Genomic DNA, 20,840 nt, shown 5'->3' with positions numbered 1-20,840 from the left:
AGAGAGCCGCGGCCCTATTGGTTAGCGGGCACGTTTCACGCGGCGCTTCCTGGGAGATGTAGTCCTGGTAGCCGCTGGCTCCCGGGACTCGCGAGTTTAACGTTGGAGATTTTAGCACAGAGAGAGCTGAGATGGTAAAGAGGTGGGTGTGTCTGGAAACGGGGTGCGGGGAATGGTGAGATTCATGTGAAGAAACCGAAGGGTTCAAAATTAAAGAGAAGTGACAGCTGTGGGCTTGCAGAAAGCTACGGACCCTACTCCGAATTGGGGCGTAGGGCGTTGAGGGTTGGGGAGCGCAAGTTCCACGGCAAATCGGCTGCTAGCAACTGTCGCCTTAGCAACAGCTCCCGACACCTACGACCCCGCCCCCTGCCTGCACTCCAAGGAAAAAGGAGGAGCCCGAGCTGTTTAAATTGCTTTGGGGTTGCCCTGGCTGGTTTGGCTCAGTGGATAGAACATTGGACTGCAGATTGGAAGGTTCCGCGTTCGATTCCAGTCGCGGGGCACATGCTCGGGTTGCGGGCTCGATCCCCAGTGGTGGTGTGCAGGAGGCAGCCGATCAGTGATACTCTCTCATCATTGATGTTTCTGTCTCTCCCTTATTCTCTGAAATCAATAAAAATGTTTTAAAAAATAAATTGCTTCGGGGTTGGGTGGGGAAAGAGTGTGGCTCTGTTTTCTTCAAGGCTCCTGAGGTTCCGTGGGCGTGACTGGCTCCTGGGCCACCGCCCCATTCCCCCACCGATTGGCCCACAGCCCCTCTGGGGCGGGGCGTGGGGCGGACACTTTCCACCCGCTGAGAGGCGAGGACCTCCGGGTTTCCTAGAGAGGACTCGGAAGTGCTCTCGGGGGGTTGGATTTGTGGCTCAAGCCCGTTGGACAAGGAAAGCTTGGACTTGCTTACTTCCGGCGAGGAAATGTTGAGAAGTGTCGCCTTCGGTTTTCTCTCCGTTGGTGAAAAGAAACCCATCTCTCCAGCCTTGATTGCGGGAGCTCGGTCGTCCAGGAGAGCTCCCCGAGGCTGGAGTCTTGAGGAAAGGGAATGGGCATTGTATCCAGACGGGGGCCCATCCTAACCTTGACCGGGCCGGTCTCCCGTGTGTACGGGGTCAGGGTCGATTCCGAGAAATCCAGGTCCAAATCTGCCCTTATTACCCTGCTTCTCTTCGGGACCAATGAAGTCTCCCGTTGGTCTCTCAGGCCCTTCTGGCTTGAAAGACAGGACCAGTTTTGATCATTGTAATGTTTTTGACCCCTGTTCTGACTTAAGTTTGACTTAAAGATAGACAGAAGGAGCGACTGCGTCTGGACTAGTTAGTAAGTCTTGTCCTATTAATATTCTTCACCAGTTAAATTGTGTTGGTTGGGCCTGATGTCAGATTTTTTATGGCTCTCATTTACATTTTTTAAATGTTGGAAATATGTCAATATTTTATGGGTGGAGTTACAGCTGACTTGTTCTCCAATGGGTGGAGTTACGGCTGACTTGTTTAAATGAATTACTCCGTTGAATGGTCATCTTTAGTATAAATGACCTCTATGTCACCTCTTTGCTAATAATAACTTCCAATATATCAGTAGGTTGCATAATAATGAACGTGTCCTCCAGAAGATCCTAAAGAGCAGAGAACGTATTTGATCAGTGTAAAACAGCTCAAGTGGAGAGACATCCTTCCGAGTTTGGAATGATAATGACAGAATCTGGGGAAGTCATAGACTTGGACCCTCCAGCTGAGACTTCACAAGAGCAAGAAGACCTTCTAATAGTGAAGGTGGAAGAAGAAGACTGCACCTGGATGCGGGAGTACAACGCGCCAGTGTTTGAGACTTTTTACCAGCGCTTCAAGCACTTCCAGTACCAGGAGGCATCGGGCCCCCGGGAGGCACTCAGCCAGCTCCGGGTGCTCTGCTGTGAGTGGCTGAGGCCCGAGATCCACACCAAGGAGCAGATCCTGGAGCTGCTGGTGCTGGAGCAGTTCCTGACCATCCTGCCTGAAGAGTTCCAGACCTGGGTGCGAGAACATCACCCGGAAAACGGAGAAGAGGCTGTGGCTGTGGTAGAAAATATACAGAGGGAACTAGAGGAACGCAGACAACAGGTGAGTGGAAGAGGAGACATTAGAGCAATGAGGAAGGACAGGAAGAGAGTTGAGCTGCTGAGCAGGGGTGAAATCCTTAGCACTCTGGTGCTTCATTTATATTCTTTTGTTCTCCTGGGATTAGGTACCCTGTGGAGATTTCCTGCCACTCCAGCAAAAGAGAAGCAGTATCCAGTGTGCTAACCTGGAGAAGACAATCTGTGATTTAATTTAGTTTTAAAATTACTATATTTATTTTTTGAGTGACATGATACAAAATTCAAAAGGTACTTAAGGTAGTAATAAAAGTAAGTTTCCCTCCCACCCCTAGTTCCTCAGATGCCTAATTCTCCTCACCAGAGGCAACCATTTACATGATACATGCATATCCTTATGGAGGTATACTATATTCTATATATATGAACATGTATGTATATGACATATTTAAAACACAGATGTTTTAAAATCACTGTGTATTTCTGCCTCTTGCTTTTTTCTTATAGCTTGGTTTGTTTCATGTCAGTGCAATAGAGTGACCTCACTCTGAAACTGCGTTATATTCCATTGTATGGATATACCATAATTGAACTATTGAGTGCCATTTAAGTTGTTCCTTTAGATTGTTTCTGAATTTTTACTACAAACAACTTTGCTGCATGAGTATCTTTACATACATCATTAATTATAGAATGAATGCTAAGTCCATTTGTTAGCTCAGAAGTCATATGCATTTGTAATTTTGACAGCTATTGATAGATTGCCTTACATAGAGGTTATACCAATTTATATTCCCAACAGCAATGTATGAGAGAAATTTTTTTACTACAGTCTGATAACACAATATTATCTTATCCAACTTTTTTGATTATTGCCAATATGAAAGATACATATTCCAGTTCTGTGCAGTTTTAATGCATTTCTCTAATGGGTTAGTTTGACCACAATACATATTTTAAAGGGCTATGCATATGCCCTTTTATTGCAGATTATCTGTTTATATTATTTACCTATTAGGAAAAGTAAGGACTGTGTCTGTAATTGAATTGCAAGTACTATTTTTCCACATTATTGCTTGTCTTTGCTTATGGAGATTTTTGCTTTGCAGGGTGTTTTAATTTTTATGCAATCAACTTAGATCTTTTACGTTGTTTTTAGGGTTTTGTGCCGTACTTAGAAAGGCCTTCTCAACTACAATATTATGAGAAATTTTTCTCATAGTTTTGTCTTAAATTTTTTTTTACACTTTTACATTTTTTACACTTTACATCTGGAATTCATTTTGGTTTAGGGTGTTTGGTATGGTTAAAACTTTATTTTCCCCCAGATATCTACCAGGTTGCCCCAGCAACTTGTAATCCACCTTTTCTCTTTCTGATTAAAATGCCTCTATATTTACATACCAAATTTCTGCATGTATTTGGGTCCTTTTGTGGTCTCTTTATTCTATTTTCTTGATGTCACTATGTGTTCATGTGTTAGTATTTTAATTATTTGAGCTCTCTGAAATGCTTTGGTATATGATAGGGCTACCCTTCCTTCTTCCGAATTATCTATATATATAAAAGCTTAAGTGATCAAACAACCAAACAACCCGTCAACTGGTTGCTATGATGAGCACTGACCACCAGGGGACAGACGCTCAACGCACAGGATAGGGCTCCCTCCTGTCTGGATCGGGCCTGTGGGGATTGGGCCGAAACTGGCTATCCAACATTCCCTGAGGGGGTCCCAGATTGAGAGAGGGTGCAGGCCAGACCTAGGGACCCCACCAGTGCACGAATCTGTGCACTGGGCCTCTAGTGTTTTAATATTTTCTCATTTTCCTTATGATATTTAGAATTATTTATTTAGTTTTTAGTACCCCCAAAATCCTGTTGGTATTGCATGAAATAATATATTAATCTAGGGAGAATCAGTATTTTTATGTTGTTAACATTTTGTACTTTCTTACTCATTTATAATCTGACTTTCTACCTTCCTCTTGTTGCTAGACTCACACTCTCTTAAACTTTAATTCTCTTTTTATAGCAAAGAAACAAAAGATTATAGGTCTAGAAGAGGTTGAAACTAGTTAGAGAAGTTCCCTCATTTTCCAGAGCCATTGCACTTCATTGTAAGGTACCAGCTCCTTATTCTTTACCTCTGGGTAAGGGGTACTTGAACATTCCAGAATATCTTCAGGCTCTTCAGATGGCTTAGCTCACCCCACGAGGCAAGTGGGCAGCAGAGAGAGTTACTGTTGATCTGAAGCCAGACCCTGTAGCTCTCCTGAATGATTGTTGTACAGATGGGAATGTTTGAACCTTTCTATTGCTCCTTTCAGGGCATAAAGGTTCATGTTGACATCTAGTTAATACTTTTTAAAACCTAATTTGGGCCCAGCTGGTGTTGCTCAGTGGTTGATCCCTGGTCAGGGCACATGCCAGGGTTGTGGGCATGATCCCCAATGTGGGGCATGCAGGAGGCAGCCAATCTGACTCTCTCTCATCATTGATATTTGTATCTCTCCCTTTCTCTTCCTCTCTGAAATCAATAAAAATATATTTTTTAAAAAAGCTAATTTAGGACATAAATGGACAAACTATTTTCTATCTTTTTAGTAATATTCAAAAGCATAATTTAAAACAAAAAACATTTTTTAATACAGGATTTACAGCATATATTACAGATTTGCCTCTTTCAGTGTGATATGCAGCCCATTTTTGGAAGGGATACAGAGAAAAATAGTTTCTTAGTGGTAGGCTTTGAGGCCCAGATAGGGTATTTCCCACGGGCCTCCACAGCATACTTTGTTTGCCCTTTTCTCTGTCTGTCTCCTGTATCCCTGACATTTTTCCTCAACTTTATCTCCAGGCAGTTCTTGTCTCTGCAAATCTTTCCCCGGGCTTTATCCTTCTCCTTTGTCAGTTTCTCTGTCAGAGTTTCCGGACATCAAGGGCTGTTTTGGTTCTTCATTGCCCACAGTGCCCTTTGACATACTTGGCATCATCTTAACTCTGTTCTGAGTGGGTCAACCAGGACACAAACTTTCACACAGAATATTTGCCACAACTGTTTTGCAACTGCCTCTTAATGTAACTCTTGTGCCACATTTTGCCAGTACTAGGAGGGTTAAAATCAAAAGTGTTTTGAAACCAGAAGGGAGGGGGAAAAGGGATGGCGATTCTATCTCAATGCAGGATCTTATTACCAGCTAGGTTGCTGCTGAGCTAGTACCTTCCAGAATAGACAGATTCTGGAGACTGGTTGTGGCAGAGTAATTGTATGTACCCTACGGTTGAGCAAGAGCCAAGAACAGAAAGATTGAGGTCTGTTGTACACTGGACATGAACTAGCTTCAGTCTTGGTGTTGGTCTGCTGGAGAACCACGTGTGACTTCCTGAGTCCTCTAATTGACCTTTCCAAACTCCTTTCTCCCCTCTCTCTCCCTCTTTACTAAACTTGACCCACATTGGCCTTCCTAAGATACCCTCTTTCTGTCTGATAGTCTTTGCTTATATTGTTCTCTCTGCCTGCAACACTTCTTACCTTTCTCCTGGCTGGCTTCTTTCATCCTTTAGGTGTTTACTTAAGTGACACTTCCTCAGAAAAGCCTTTGATGGCTACCCAATCTAAAGTAGATCTCATGCCCAGCTGGTGTGGCTCACTGGTTGAGTGTCAACCCCTGAACCAAGAGGTCACCGGTTTGATTCCCTGTCAGGGCACATGCCCTGGTTGTGGGCTCAATCCCCAGTAGGAGTCGTGCAGGAGGCAGCCAATTCATCAATGTTTCTATTTCTTCTCCCTCTCCCTTCCTCTCTCAAATCAATAAAAACATATCTTAAAAAATAAAGTAGATCTCGTCTGATCTGTCTCATTTTACTTCCTTCTCCTTTCTAACATATAACATAGTCTGTAATTGTGTCCTAGTATGTATTTATGTGTTAAAATGTTTAATGGAGGTCTTCTACAACTAGATATAAACTAATGTATAATCAGTGCCTGATTCATTATAGACCTAGCACATTAAATATTTAGTATAGGAACAAATGAAAGAATAACGTGAATTTGCTGGATGATTTAATAGCCTTCTCATTAATGTACTGATTGGTGTGGTTGTGGTTGTTAGATTGTGGCATGTCCGGAAGTCCTTTCTCAGAAGGTGGTGCCATCAGGAGCTATGCAGGAGTCCTTCCATCACCAGCTTCTGTCTCTGGACTCCCAGCCTGAACAAGAGCCACAGAAGCCTCATCTGGAGGAAAATGGTGAGGATCTATGATTTGGTGGAATAGATGTGGCCAGAGAGTGGGCGCCCTGGCCATGTGGGTAAGCAATGTCTATGAGAGAGAGACTTCAGGCTAGGGAGCTTCTGCAATCAGTAGGATTTGGAGGTTGGCAGGGTCTGAGGACCTGGAATTGAGTCCATGGTATTAAGAGAGGTCAGGTTGCCTAGCTGGCATGGCTCAGTGGTTGAGCATTGACTTATGAACCAGGAGGTCATGGTTTGATTCTCAGTCGGGGCACATGCCAGGTCGTGGGCTTGATCCCCAATGTGGGGCATGCAGGAGACAGCCGATTGATGATTCTCTTTCATCATTGATGTTTCTATCTCTTCCTCTGCCTTCCTCTCAGAAATCAATAAAAATATATTAAAAAAACAGACAGGTCAGCTTACAGGATGGCTAGGAACTGTACCACAGTTCTATTCAAAAGCTATAATGCAGATGATGAGAACTTCATAGGTACTGTTAAAAGATTTACAACTCCACTTCATAGATTTTGTTATCTTAATGCTTAAGTAAAAAAAAAAAGTTTCCAGTTCCTAATTGCTTTCATTTTTTTAAAAATTCTTTATTGAATTTTGCTTTCATTCTTATTTCAAGCAGTGCTTCACCATGACCTTTAGAGCATTTGTTTTCTCTTTCTTTCCTTCCCTCTATTTTATTAACCTGTGTTATATATATCAAAGAAGAAAAGTGAACAGCTTATCTTATTTATGATGATATATGTCCACAAGTCTATAATCTCTAACCAGAAACTCTTGCCATCAGATATATTTTAGAATTCAGAATTTTTCAGATTTAGTATGATAATGTGATTTACATACCACATATTACACTACCAACAGGATTTGACATGGTACCCCATAATCACACACATTCATAGTTCAGCAGTGAAATGTATGTATATATACAGCAGTGGATTAAATAAAAGTTTTGATTAGCTTCACATATATTCTGGTTAGGTTTTGTTGTCAAATTAGTTCAATGCCTAACTTCATGAAAAAAAAGACCACCTTTGGTATGTAGAGCTTTGGGATTTCAGAATCATGGATTAGAAATTGTGAACTTGTATTTCCTGTTTGGCCCCAGGCTTTCTTCTAGGTTCCCCTTAGTGGTCAGGCCTTTCACTTGACATGTCCTATGTCTCTAATCTTTTCCAGCTTTCCTTTCACTGTGGTAATAATAATAAAAGCACAGCAGCAGCAGCTATCATGTCTATGGTGTTTACTAAGACCTGTTCTAAGCTTTACTTGTAGGAATTCATTTAACCTTCAGTGTACCAGGAAAAATAATCTTCACTTACCATCTGGGGCCAATGGATCCTTTTTCTTTCTTTCTTTCTTTTTTTGTTTTTTGTTTTTTTAAATATTTCTTTATTGATTTCAGAGAGGAAGGGAGAGGGAGAGAGAGAGAGAAACATCAATGATGAGAGAGAATCATTGATTGGCTGCCTCCTGCACATCTCCTACTGGGGATTGAGCCTGCAACCCAGGCATGTGCCCTTGGCTGGAATCGAACCCGGGACCCTTCAGTCCACAGGCCAATGCTCTATCCACTGAGCCAAACCAGCTAGACTCCTTTTTCTTTTTTTATATTTAAGTCATTTTATGCATAATAACAGAAGAATCAAAGCATAAAAACAATTTTTTTAAAAATATATTTTTATTGATTTCAGGAAGGGAGAGGGAGAGAAAGATAGAAACATCAATGATAAGAGAGAATAATCAATCTCTTGCATGCCCTCCACTGGGGACCGAGCCCACAACCCAGACAAGTGCCCTGACCGGAAATCAAACTGTGACTTCCTGATTCATAGGTCAACGCTCAAGTACTGAGCCACACCGGCTGGGCGATGATATCAATATATATATATTTTAAATATATTTTATTGATTTTTTTACAGAGAGGAAGGGAGAGGGACAGAGAGCTAGAAACATCGATGAGAGAGAAACATCGACCAGCTGCCTCCTGCACACCCACCATCAGGGATGTGCCCGCAACCAATGTACATGCCCTTGACCGGAATAGAACCCGGGACCCTTCAGTCCGCAGACCGACGCTCTATCCACTGAGCCAAACTGGTTTCGGCTGATGATATCAATTTTTAAAGAAGTTTTAATAAGAATTAAACTTCTTTGTATCAAGTGAATTTTGATAATTAAAACATTATAAAAAACTAAAGAGTACTGTCACACATTACTGTCTCTTTAGCAAAATCAAAAACTGTCTTTTTAGCAAAATAGGATAGTCCAGAATCTTGTTGTAAAATATTGCATGATGAAATCCTTCCCTTTGAATGGCTCACTGGATAAGATGGGTCATATTCCTTTTATGAAATTAAAAATGTATTGTTTATTATTGATTCTTGAGTTTGAGAAAGGTCACCAGGATATTATCATTTGTAGACTCATTCTAAGATTTCCCTTGTATTTTCAGTTTTATCATTATTACTAGAGGCCCAGTGCACAAAATTCGTACACTGGAGGGTGGTCCCTCAGCCCAGTCTGCCCCCTCTCACAGTCCGGGAGCCCTCAGAACTTCTGAATTCTCAACTATGCTCAATGAAAGTTAAAAGCAGGTGTCAACAGTCTTATACTTTCTGGAAGATGATGCAAAACTCTGTGTAATGTATTTAATACTTTGGGAATAGTGAATAATGATGATGTTTTTCACTGTTGCATGATCCTAAATATTTTTTTATTCTCTCATTTCTTGCTATTTTAGTCTTCTATGCTCTCATTGGAGATAATTAATGAATAATGATTAGTAAGAATGAAATTATTCCTGGGATGATGAAATAGAAAAATGTTTCATGATACAGGAAAAATAAGATCAGTCAGATCCCAAAATGTTTTCTAAATTTATAAAAGTGTTCAGTGGATCCATATAGAAATTACAAGATAGAATGAGTTTTATTCTATTTTTTAAAATATAAAATGAATTTTCTTTCTGTTCTTCAGAAGATCTCTAAAGGAATAAAAGTCATATAATTCCAGTCTTTAAAAATAGTTAAAACTGTTCAACATGGAAACCCAAAATTGTGTAATAGGCCTAGTACTTAGTGGAATGAGTAGGTGTTGCTGTTATCCTGTTAGAAATTAAGAAACTAAGGCCTAAAAAGGTTAAGTAATTTGTTCAAGGTCACAAAGCTATTAAGTGACAGAGCTCATATTTGAACCCTCTAATTTTACACTTTTACCCAATTCTGAGCTATCCTGCCTTTGCTGTAACCACTAGGCCCTCTCAAGTACAGAATCCTATCCTCCTTAAATCATGTCATCTTCCCATTACTTGCAGAGTCTCATCAGATCATGCTACTCTTTTCTTCTCTTCCTAGGTGCTGCTTCTCTTCTCTGTTCTGTTAGCCAGTTTCTTTATTCCAACAAAATTACTGTTACCTTTTTTTTTTTTTTTTTTTTATACACTGGGGGAAGCTGCATTCCTTTGATAGCACTGAAGGCTGGTTTTCTGCCCCTGGGACTAATTTGAGCTTGAGAGAAGCAAAATCATTTACTTAAAAGTTAAAGAAAAAAAAAAAGTTAAAGAAGCAATGAGTTTCACAGGAACTTCAAAAAATAAGTGGAATTATTTAGAATGGAATTACTATAATAATTCCAATTATAATTGGAATGTAGTCTATACTCACAATTACTGTTCAAGTATAGACTACATTCATCCCTTTATTTCAAGTCTCCTCTTTTGACTCTTTAGCCACACTCCTGGTTTCAGACTCTGTTTTTGTCTTTCATCAATAATCATTATCTCCTTTTTGTGTCATTGCTCATTACTTTCTAGTCCTCAGACACAAGCAAACTACATATACATAGACATCTCCAGCACTGAGGGAAACCATAGCAAGGTCTAAACTGTCAGGTGATTTGATTAAGTTGGGGCTCACATAGATTGAGATCTGGATGCACCATGAATCTTGACAAAAACAAGCAGAGGTGACAGCAGAGGGTCAAATAGTGACCAGCATCTAGATATCAGACCCTGCAGGCATTACACATGTTACTCACTCCACCTTCAAAGCACCCTTATCCTCACCCCGCTCCACCCCTATTTCCTGTGGAAAGGCTTTCCTGAAGCTTTCACCTTCCACTCTCTACTCGGCGTTCCTAGATTGCGAACTTCAAGTATAGTATTGGTAATTTACCCTATTCCGGAAGTAAGTAAGGCTTCCATGTCTACACTCCCTGTTGTTGAAGTTTTGGAAGGCAAGGACTGTTTTATCTGCCTATTATAACACACAGAGTAGGCTTAATAATATATACTAACTGGTTGACTATAAACCAACCATGGTAATTTCTTGAAGAGAGAGCATGTGGACTAATGCCTTGCTAATCATAAAGTGTAGTCCAAGGAGCAGCACCACCAACATCACTTGGAAGCTTGTTAGAAATGCAAAATGTGGAGCCCACACCTGCTAAGCCAGAATCTGCTCTGTGCTTAGAACCCCAGGTGATTTGTTTGCTCATTAAAGCTTCAGAAGCCCTGGGCTCTAGGAAGTGCTTGAGATCTGAAGCTGTGAGACTTTGGTTATCCTTTGAAATGATTAGGTTCAGTCTTGGCAGAGCAGAATGGCACAATTTGAAGTCAGCAGCAGGGATTAGCCTGACCAAAGCAGGGAATCTAGTTTTTTGGGTGGAAGGGTGAATATAGGGTAGGCGTGGGCGAGGCCGGAATGTCGAGGGTCTTGAGAGCCAAGCGGAAGAATTTGGTTTTGATGTGGCTGGGCACCATTGTAGATTCTTGACCAAAAGTGGAATATGGTGGCAATCAGAGCTGGGCAAAGATATTCTCACTAACACCTCTTTTTCTCCCCCCTCAGCCCTTCCTGCTCTCCAAGTTTCTTCCCTTCCCCTGAAGGACAGCCAGGAGCTGACAGCCTCACTTCTCTCAGCTGGGTCCCAGGTGAGCTGGTGTCCCTGTGCCTGCAATAAGGACCCATGTCTGTTCTTGGAGACGTAGCTGCCTTAATCCTGAATCTTTATCAGGAGTTCTGTTAGAGACCAGGCACACCTTGGGTTTATACTTCAATCCTTTTTCCATTCTACCCAATTCTCCCCATCCTCTTTGAAGCATAGTCCCTCTTCCTATTTCTTTCCTTAACACTTGCAGTTCTTTCCCTCATCCAAATTGGAACATAGGGAATGGGAATTTAGTGGCGATCTCATGTTTCAGAAGTTGGTGAAAATTGAAGATGTGGCTGATGTGGCTGTTTCCTTTATCCTGGAGGAATGGGAACATTTGGACCAATCCCAGAAGTCTCTCTATAGGGATGACAGGAAGGAGAATTATGAGAGTATTACCTCCATGGGTAAGACTTATTTTGTCTGCATGGATTAGGACATATTAACTTTGTTATCTTAAAAAGAATATTTCTAGTACATCTTATGAAAGCATGTATGTTTTAATTGCTATAATGTGGCGCGCTTTTTTTTTCTGTGAAAGAACAAATCAACTTCCCTCCTTAGCTTATTTTGATTATTTCCTTCATAATAAGGGTATGACTGAAGTGCTTGGAGAATAATATTTGCAAATACTATCTGTTACTGCTTTAAAATGAAAGAGCTTAAAACTAACAGGTTTGGATTTTAACAAATTTGTAGTAATTATTGTATTCTATTCCTTGACAGATTAACTAATTCTTAGCTGAATAATTCTCATTTGTGAAAGCATCTCAGACTTTGCTGAATAAGTGTATTGTAGTAGTTATTTTTACTATATTTCAATGGCATTCTTTCTTTTCTTTCTAGCTCATGGGTGGCTAGTTGTTCACCCTGTTACCATTCTCAAATCACTGGTACCTATTTTATGATGTTTTCCCTGTTGGCATCTACATTTTACATGTTGTATCCCTTTTAAAAAAAATCATATTTGTTTTTCTTTCTGTTTACTTTTTAAAAATTTTTATTTGTTTTTCTTCTTTTTTGTTGTTTCTTTGTCATATCCCTTCTTGAGTTTTGCATCCCAAGTAAGATTTTGCCAGTATTTCTAACTAAGTTATGATCTTGGAAACTAATATTTGATTTTGCTGCCTGGAGCAATTATAAAAAGTTTAGTACTATGACAAACATTTTGGAGCTTATAGCTTTTAGCTTCTTTTGAATTAATTCTTTTATTTCTTATTAAAAATATTTTTATTTATGTCAGAGAGAAAGGTAGAGAGGTAGAAACATTAATGATGAGAGAGAATGATTGATCGGTTGCCTCCTGCATGCCCCAACTGGGGATCAAGCCCGCAACCGGGCATGTGCTCTGACCAGGAATCAAACCATGACCTTCTCATTCTTAGGTTGATGCTCAACCACTGAGCAACACCAGCTGGGCTTGAATGGATTCTGTTAGAAGAACCACTATATAACAAGCACACTGGTAGACTTTAGATGAAATACATAGATAATGCCAGATTTCTTTTGAAAAATGTTATACCAATTTACATAGTCATGTGCTCATGTTGGGTTCGTATAATTATTCTATATCCCTTAGTCATTTTATTTCTTCTACTATAGGAAGTAGTTAAATTTTCCATTTTTCTTCTATTATTTCAGATTGCAAGTCAAAGAATGACAATATGGAACTCATAGTAAAGCAGATTTCTGATGAAGCCAAATCGCACTGGATGACATCAGGAAACACTGAAAGAAGTGTTGCCCAAAGTCAAGAATTTGGAGAAGTTAATGAGCTTCGCAGCATGGTAGAAGGGTGGCAGGTAAACCCCAGTGTGGGGAAGTCAAGGCAGAACCCTTCCCAGAAAAGAGATCTTGGTGCCATCGCAGACCTTAACTGTAAGCAAAACACAAATGCTGAGAGAGGTCACAAATGTAATGACTGTGGTAAATTTTTCCTTCAAGCCTCAAACTTCATTCAACATCGGCGAATCCACACTGGAGAAAAGCCATTTAAGTGTGGTGAGTGTGGGAAAAGCTATAATCAGCGTGTGCACCTTACTCAACATCAGCGAGTCCACACTGGCGAGAAACCCTATAAATGTCAGGTGTGCGGAAAAGCCTTTCGTGTGAGTTCCCACCTTGTCCAGCATCACAGTGTGCACAGCGGAGAGAAACCCTACGGATGTACCGAATGTGGGAAAAACTTTGGTCGGCACTCTCATCTGATTGAGCACCTGAAGCGCCACTTCAGAGAGAAATCCCAAAGATGTATGTGTGAAGAGTTTGTATTGGAGAATAAATGGAGTCAAAAATGTTTTTATTAGCTTAGAACAGATGAGCTGTGATAAGGGAACAGTAGGAAGGGGCAAAGATTACAGTCTGTTATTTACTAAAGGCCTGATGCACGAAATTCGTGCAGGAGGGGGGTCTCTCAGCCCGGCCTGCTCCCTGTCACAATCCGGGACCCCTCGCTCCTAACCGCCCACCTGTTCGCTCCTTACCGCTTGGCTCACTGCTCCTTAGCACCGTCACAGAGGCGGGAGAGGCTCTGCCACTGCGCTGACTCCCCTGGTGGTCAGTGTGTGTCATGGCGACTGGTTGTTCTGGTTCTGCTGTAATGGTTGCTGGGCTTTTATTATATAGACTAGGGGCCCAGTGCACGAATTCATGCACCTTGAAAGGAACCGTGGGCCACAAGGCTGTGGTGGGCACAGGGGCGGGTCTCAGCCCATCCTCTGCGCTCCCTCCCGGCCCCTCCTGCTGCGGCCCTGGTCCCTGTCTGCCAGCAGCCCCACTCCTGCCACCACCGCTCCCACGCACCGATGGTGCCGGTCCTGCTTGCACCTGCTGACAGTGCAGAGTGATTGGGGCGGGCGCCAGCAGCGGGTGTGAGCAGGGCTGGCGCCATCAGTGGGTGCGAGCAGCGACTGCTGCCCCGATCACCCCTCAGGGGCAGGGGGAGGTGGAGAAGCCCTCAGGGGTGATCAGGGCTAGCAGCCACCGTTCGCACCCGCTGACAGTGCCGAGCGATCAGGACTGGTGCCAAGTGCTGGCAGAGGGTTCAAGCGGTGGCTCCAGCAGCGGGTATGAGCGCTGGGTGGGACTGCAGTACGCAGGAGCAAAGAATTTTCAGTAACCACCAGAGGCTCGCCCTGATGACAGCGACTGTGCCTCCCCTTGGTCTGGCGCTCCTCCTCACCTGCCCCACCATCCCGCTGCAGCCAACACCCACCATGTTCTGCACTCTGCTGCCTGCTGCCGACGCCTGCCATGTTCTGCGCGAGCCCCCTGGTGGTCAGCACACATGATAACAATGTTCTGCCATTCGGTCTGTTTGCGTATTAGCCTTTTATTATATAGGATAATGTAATTGTCAAATCAATAGGCAAAATCCTATGCCCTCTCCTCTATCCCAACTTCCCTTTCTCCAGAGGTACTTGCTTTTACCTCTATTTTCTTCCAGTAATTCCATATCTCTCTATATAAAAGGCTAAGCATCAGAACCACGAGGGGGCAAATGCTTAACACAGGAGTGCCAAGCTGCAGTGACTTGGCAGTGGTGGTTCTTGGGTGACACACCCCAAAACCAGAGAGTAGGAAGCCCGATTCTGGGGTGTGTCACCTGAGAACCTCCCTCTTGCAATCTGGGACCCCTCGGGGGATGTTGGAGAGCCGGTTTCGGCCAGATCCCCACAGGCCAGGCAAAGAGACCCCACCTGCTGGAGGGATCCCGCTCACTCTGCAAACACCCTTTGAGCCGTGGCGCTGCCCCAGGTGTGGACGGCCAAGAGGGACCACGGGAGGTTGGCTCCATGGTGTGTCCGGCCTGTCTTGCCCAGTCCCACCCCGCCAGCCACCTTCTAATTAATTTCCTTTCAATGTGCACGAATCCGTGCACCAGCTCACTAGTCCTATATAATAAAAGCCTAATAATGCAAATTGTCCCCTCAGGTAGTCGTTTGACCAGGAGTTCAACCACTCGCTATGGCATGCGCTGACCACCAGAGGGCGGTGCAGAACATGGCGGGCGTCAGCGACACACTGCGACCTCTCGCCCCCTTCCTAGGGGTGGGGGTGGTGGCGATGGAGGTGCAGTGAGAATGTGGGGTGTCCGCTGAGCTTGCTCTCACTCCCCCTGCTACCCTCCCCCAGGATGCCAGAGCTTGCACGCTGGGGAAGCCCCCCATGCTCAGGTGCCGGGCGCCCACGAGGAGCCCACCCCACACCTTCATGGCTTCTTCTGAGTGAGCCAGGCCGCAGCTGTTGGGACTGCAGAGGATGGTTGGGCTCCCCATGGGTTCATGCTAGGAGAGAGTGTGCTCCCTGCCTGGCTTCTGTGCGGTGCCGCTGGGCGGCCCAGAGGCACACGCTGCGCCCCAGCCCATGGCATCCAGCCATGCTCTCCGCATCTCCACATGGGGACTCGGGTGCTGTGACTCAGGCAGAGGTGGGTGCAAGGGGTCCCAATGGCCCATGTGCTGCCCCGGGCCCAGTGGTCAGCTGGGACCTGCCCTTCCACGCCAGACGCTCATGCTTCAATAGCCAGCCGGGCCTAGGGACCGCACCCATGCACGAATTTTGTGCACCTGGCTTCTAGTTTTAAATAATCCTGCTATTGCTTTATTCATCAATTTTAGACATTATCTATTTACTTTCTAGTCTAGTAAATGAGGAGTTGGACTCTCTTACTTGCTTCTTCCCCTTTTCCAACTTTTTCCAATTTAGTTATTTTACTTTAAAATAATAGGAAGTTTGGAGGAAAAAAAATTGGGAGAAAAAAAATCACATAATCTCACCATCCTAACAGAATTATTATTGTGTAGTGGATTTCCTTCTATCCTTTTTCATAAGCCTATTTTTATTTTTAAATATATTTTTTATCGATTTCAGAGAGGAAGGGAAAGGAAAAGAAAGAAACATCAATGATGAGAGAGAATCATTGATCGGCTGCCTCCTGCATGCTCCATACTGGGGATTGAGCCCGCAAACCGGTCAAGTGCCCTGACTGGGAATCAAACCATGACCTCCTGGTTCATAGGTCAACAGTCAACCACTGAGCCACACCAGCTTGGCTTATAGCCTATTTTTATGTAGTTATACTCATAGGACACAAAAATTAGACATATACATTTTCTAGTGTTGCTTGACCTTCCTATTTGTTATTTTTGATAATCTGCTATTGTGTGGAGACATCATAATTTATTCAACTGTTCCCCAGTTGGAATTCTAAAATTTCACTTTGATAACTCTGCTTATGCCTTTTTCAGTATTTAGGGTTGTTTTCTCATAATAGATGCCCAGAAGTGGTATTAGTGGATGAAAGGCCAAAAACATCTTTATGGCTATCAATACATATTACTAAATTGATATTTATACTTACTTATTTATTTTTTATTTGAGAGAGAGAGAGAGAGAGAGAGAGAGAGAGAGAGAAAGAAAGAAGAAAGAAAGAAAGAAAGAAAGAAAGAAAGAAAGGAAGGAAGGAAGGAAGGAAGGAAGGAAGGAAGGAAGGAAGGAAGGAAGGAAGGAAAGAAAGAAAGAAAGAAAGAAAGAAAGAAAGAAAGAAAGAAAGAAAGAAAGAAAGAAAGAAAGAGAGAGAGAAAGAAAGAAAGAAAGAAAGAGAGAAAGAAAGAAAGAAAGAAACATCAGTCGGTACAAACTTGCAGCGTAGGGATGTGCCCTGACCAGAATCAAACCGTGACCCTTCAATTCATGGGATGAGACTCCAACCAACTGAGCCACACTGGCCAGAACTAAATTGCATCAAGTACATCTATGCGTCCCCTTTTTTACTCCCATTACATCATATTTTCATTTGATTATTTCCTTTTTCTGACAGCTTATTTTTCTTCTATAAAGGAACTGATGACATTTGCATTTCCTCTTTATTTTTTCAGGCAATGACAAAAGAAGTAAGAATACAAAATTGAATGTTAAGAAGAAAATTTTAGAATTTTCAGAAGCAGACATGGAACTATCTGGAAGAATAAAAAAAAATGTTTCTCAAGTTCAAGATTTTGGAGAAGGCAAGTTGGATAGAAAGCAGGGAATTCCCATGAAAGAGATAGTAGGACAACCCTCTTCAAAGAGGATAAATTTCAATGAAGTCACATATGTCCACAAAAAATCCTCCGCAGGAGAGAGACCACATAAATGTAATGAATGTGGGAAAAGCTTTATTCAGAGTGCCCATCTTATCCAACATCAGCGAATACACACTGGAGAGAAACCATTTAGGTGTGATGAGTGTGGGAAAAGCTATAATCAACGTGTGCACCTAACTCAGCATCAGAGAGTCCACACTGGCGAAAAACCCTATACCTGTCATTTATGTGGGAAAGCATTTAGAGTAAGGTCCCATCTTGTTCAGCATCAGAGTGTGCACAGTGGGGAGAGACCCTTTAAATGTAACGAGTGTGGGAAAGGTTTTGGGAGGCGTTCACACCTTGCTGGGCATCTAAGACTTCATTCTAGAGAGAAAACCCATCAGTGTCATGAATGTGGAGAAATCTTTTTTCAGTATGTTAGCCTCATTGAACATCAGGTGCTCCACATGGGTCAGAAAAAAGAAAAAAATGGCATTTGTGAGGAAGCATATAGTTGGAACTTAACAGTGATTGAAGATAAGAAGATTGAGTTACAAGAGCAGCCTTATAAATGTGATATATGTAGCAAAGCCTTTAATTATAGTTCTGACCTTATTCAGCATTACAGAACTCATACTGCAGAGAAAACCTGTAAATGTGATCTTTGTAGAGAAAATGTTGGCCAGTGTTCTCACATAAAACAACGTCAAAAAACCTATTCCAACATGAAATCCTATCAATGTAATGAATGTGGCAGAGGCTTCACTCTGAAGTCACATCTTAATCAACATCAGAGAATCCATTCTGGTGAGAAACCCTTTCAATGTAAAGAATGTGGAATGAGTTTCACTTGGAGTTGTAGCCTCTTCAAACATCTGAGAAGTCATGAGAGGACAGATTCCATAAATACCTTAAGTGTATAGATGTTTCTGTTGTAGCACCGCTCTTACTCAATTTAGACAAGCTTTCCTGAAGAGAAATCCTACTCCTATGATGAATGTAGTAGTAACTTCAGCTTAACCATAAAACCTCCAGATACATAACTGAAATCCTTCAGTTAGAATTTAGGAACACTGGAGAACAAGAAATAGATAATTTGTTTGCTTTCCCAAGGAGAAATGCTTTTATTAGCATCTTCATGCTTGAGAATGTAGACAAAAGAGAACCCATGGTGCCCGGACGGCATGGCTCAGTGGTTGAGTGTCAACCTATGAACCAAGAGGTCATGGTTCAATTCCCGGTCAGGGCAGTAAAAAAAAAGAGAGAGAGAGAGAGAGAGAACCCATGGATATTATGGGTGAAGGAAAACCTTCAAGTAGCACTTATTCTTCATTTGAATGTCAGAACACTGACACTGGGGAAGCCTCATGGATACAGTAGAAATAAGCTTTGTTTGTAATTTCTGCCTTGACAGCTTATCTATTCAGGGAAGAGCACAGGTAAAGAAAGAGAACTCTTCAGCATGATACTTGTTTTGGTACCTTAGCAATGAACCTCCCCTAGAAATGATTGTCCTGGCCAATAGAAGGCTCCAGTCATTGTTCCCATAGTAAGTATTAAACCCTTTGAAAAAAATTGACTTAAGGATTTGTATTTTGGAAAAATTGGGTTCAGAGGCCGAATGGTATGTGTTCCTTACTATCTTATTCAATCTACAACTTCTCCAGGAAACACACTCGACTTTTTTGGTTTTGTTTTGATTCTGTTACCATCAGATTAGCTATTAGAAAGAGGAGTTAAGTTTTTCAATTCAGTAGAAACTGTTGGCTAGTCACATCTTGAGGGGAGGGGATCGGGACCTTAGGGGAATAAAGAACACAGGCCAAATGGACTTTTTTTTTCTTTTCTTCTTTTCTATTATCCGCAAGAATCAGGGTAGCTATGCCCATAGAATTATGGTCCCACCCTAGCCAGTTTGGCTCAGTGGATGGAGCATGGATCTGCGGACTGAAGGGTCCCAGGTTCGATTCTGGTCAAAGGCACATGCCCGGGTTGTGGGCTCAGTCCCGTGTTGGGCATGCAGAAGGCAGCCGATGGGTGATTCTCTCTCATCATTAATGTTTCTCTCTCTCCCTCTCCCTTCCTCTCTGAAATCAATAAAAATCTATTTAAAAAGAAAAGAAAAAAAAAAGAATTGTCGTCCAAGCAATATGTATACTAATTCCCAGTTGCTCTGGAGATAGATGTCCCCGCAGGATAATGACATGTAGAATGAGTTTCAATTTGCATTGCAGCTGGATTTGAAAGTAAACAGTAATTAGGAGCAGGAAGGTCATGGTCTGGGTAGGAGTTGTGGGCAAAAGAAGATGGCATGGAAAAAAGGTTTGAGTCTGCTAGAGAAAGGGAAAGAGCTTTTGGGCACTGCTGAAGTCCTGCTTCTGCTGACTGCCTAGCGTACAATAAACACCAAATTAAACTTGTTGATTGTGTTGTACACTGCTGTCCTGTCCAGATTCCTCTAGCCAGACTGGCACACCTATCCACTAAGCTGCCCAGAGTTTAGGCTGCTAAGTGCTCACAGCTCTTCCCTTCTCCAAAGATTCTAGAGACTTGTCCTCAGATGGTGGGAGCTGCAGCATCCAAGAGTTAATCTGCCGTCCCCACTCCAGCCAGTGACTGACTGATAGGGAGGTACAAAAGGTTGATTCACTTGCCTAAAGCAGGGGAAAACTATAATGTAGTTTATGTTTCCCAAGCCACTCTTTGTGGATCAGGATGAGGCTAGACCTTGAGACTGTGTCCATGCTTGACTCTTGCCCTCTTGATCGGTTTCATTCCCTCTCGCAAATATTTTTCCTGAAGAGCATACCTTTAACCAATCATGAGGTTCTGAATCCCTGTTTTAGGCTCTGTTTTAGGGAACCTGATTAAAACATTTGGTGCTGTGAGCTGTCCTAGGAGGTTGACCACTGGAGGGTGTCCATGAGGCAATGAGGACTCCCTCACTAATGGTGGGTGAAGTATTGGTAGTCCCTGGCGTGTGGTGGTGGTTCAATTGTGAGATGTTCACTATGGTGAACTGGGATGGCATACAGGTGGAAAGGGATGTACTGACTTGGGTAAACTTTGGTGAAAAAAATGAAAATAATAAAAGGATTATGGAATTCTTGCTGAAAGTCACTGATTGCTTGTAAAGAGAAAATGACACACTTGGGACAAATAACCACTAACTTAATGCAAACTCTGTCAAAAGTCCTTCTCAGGAGCATTAAGGAGATTCTTGTCTCCTGCAAATAGAATCACAGAGCAAAAGATCAGATATGAGACTTGAGAATAATAACCAGTAAAGCTTAGTGTTAATATTTATTGAGCATTTAGCATGTTTACAACATGCTAAATGCATTTTGCGGATCATCTCAATCTTCACAACATTATGAGGTGGTTTCACTTATTAGCACTCATTTTACAGCTGGGAAAAACTGAGGTTCAGAATAGTTCATTCATTCGCCCAAAATCACACGGCTCTCCATGGCAAAATAGCATTTGAACCCAGATCACGTTTCCTCCAAAAGCTAAGAT

At 42.4% G+C, this 20,840-nt stretch overlaps 1 protein-coding gene across 5 annotated transcripts; it reads left to right on the top strand.

The window, feature by feature from the left end:
- The first annotated feature begins 895 nt into the window (after positions 1-895).
- On the top strand, positions 896-20,839 carry ZKSCAN5 (zinc finger with KRAB and SCAN domains 5). Of its 5 annotated transcripts, none has more exons than XM_079787457.1 (7): positions 896-1,317; positions 1,579-2,099; positions 6,187-6,322; positions 11,172-11,254; positions 11,528-11,660; positions 12,895-13,503; positions 17,133-20,839. In XM_079787457.1, the coding sequence occupies exons 2-7, from the start codon at positions 1,686-1,688 to the stop codon at positions 18,242-18,244; spliced, it is 2,487 nt and encodes an 828-aa protein (XP_079643583.1). In that variant the 5' UTR covers positions 896-1,317; positions 1,579-1,685; the 3' UTR covers positions 18,245-20,839. The 5 variants fall into 5 exon arrangements, with proteins under 5 accessions (XP_079643583.1, XP_079643581.1, XP_079643585.1 ...); XM_079787455.1 differs by having other exon boundaries at positions 11,525-11,660; XM_079787459.1 differs by having other exon boundaries at positions 11,525-11,660; positions 12,895-13,361; positions 17,133-17,312.
- Position 20,840: the final 1 nt, after the last annotated feature.

The sequence above is a fragment of the Cnephaeus nilssonii genome (genome assembly GCF_951640355.1).
Source record: "Cnephaeus nilssonii genome assembly, chromosome: 2".
In the NCBI taxonomy this organism is placed as follows: domain Eukaryota; kingdom Metazoa; phylum Chordata; class Mammalia; order Chiroptera; family Vespertilionidae; genus Cnephaeus; species Cnephaeus nilssonii.
The sequence above is the reverse complement of the archived record's forward strand: the minus strand, read 5'-3'. Positions and strand labels throughout refer to the sequence as shown.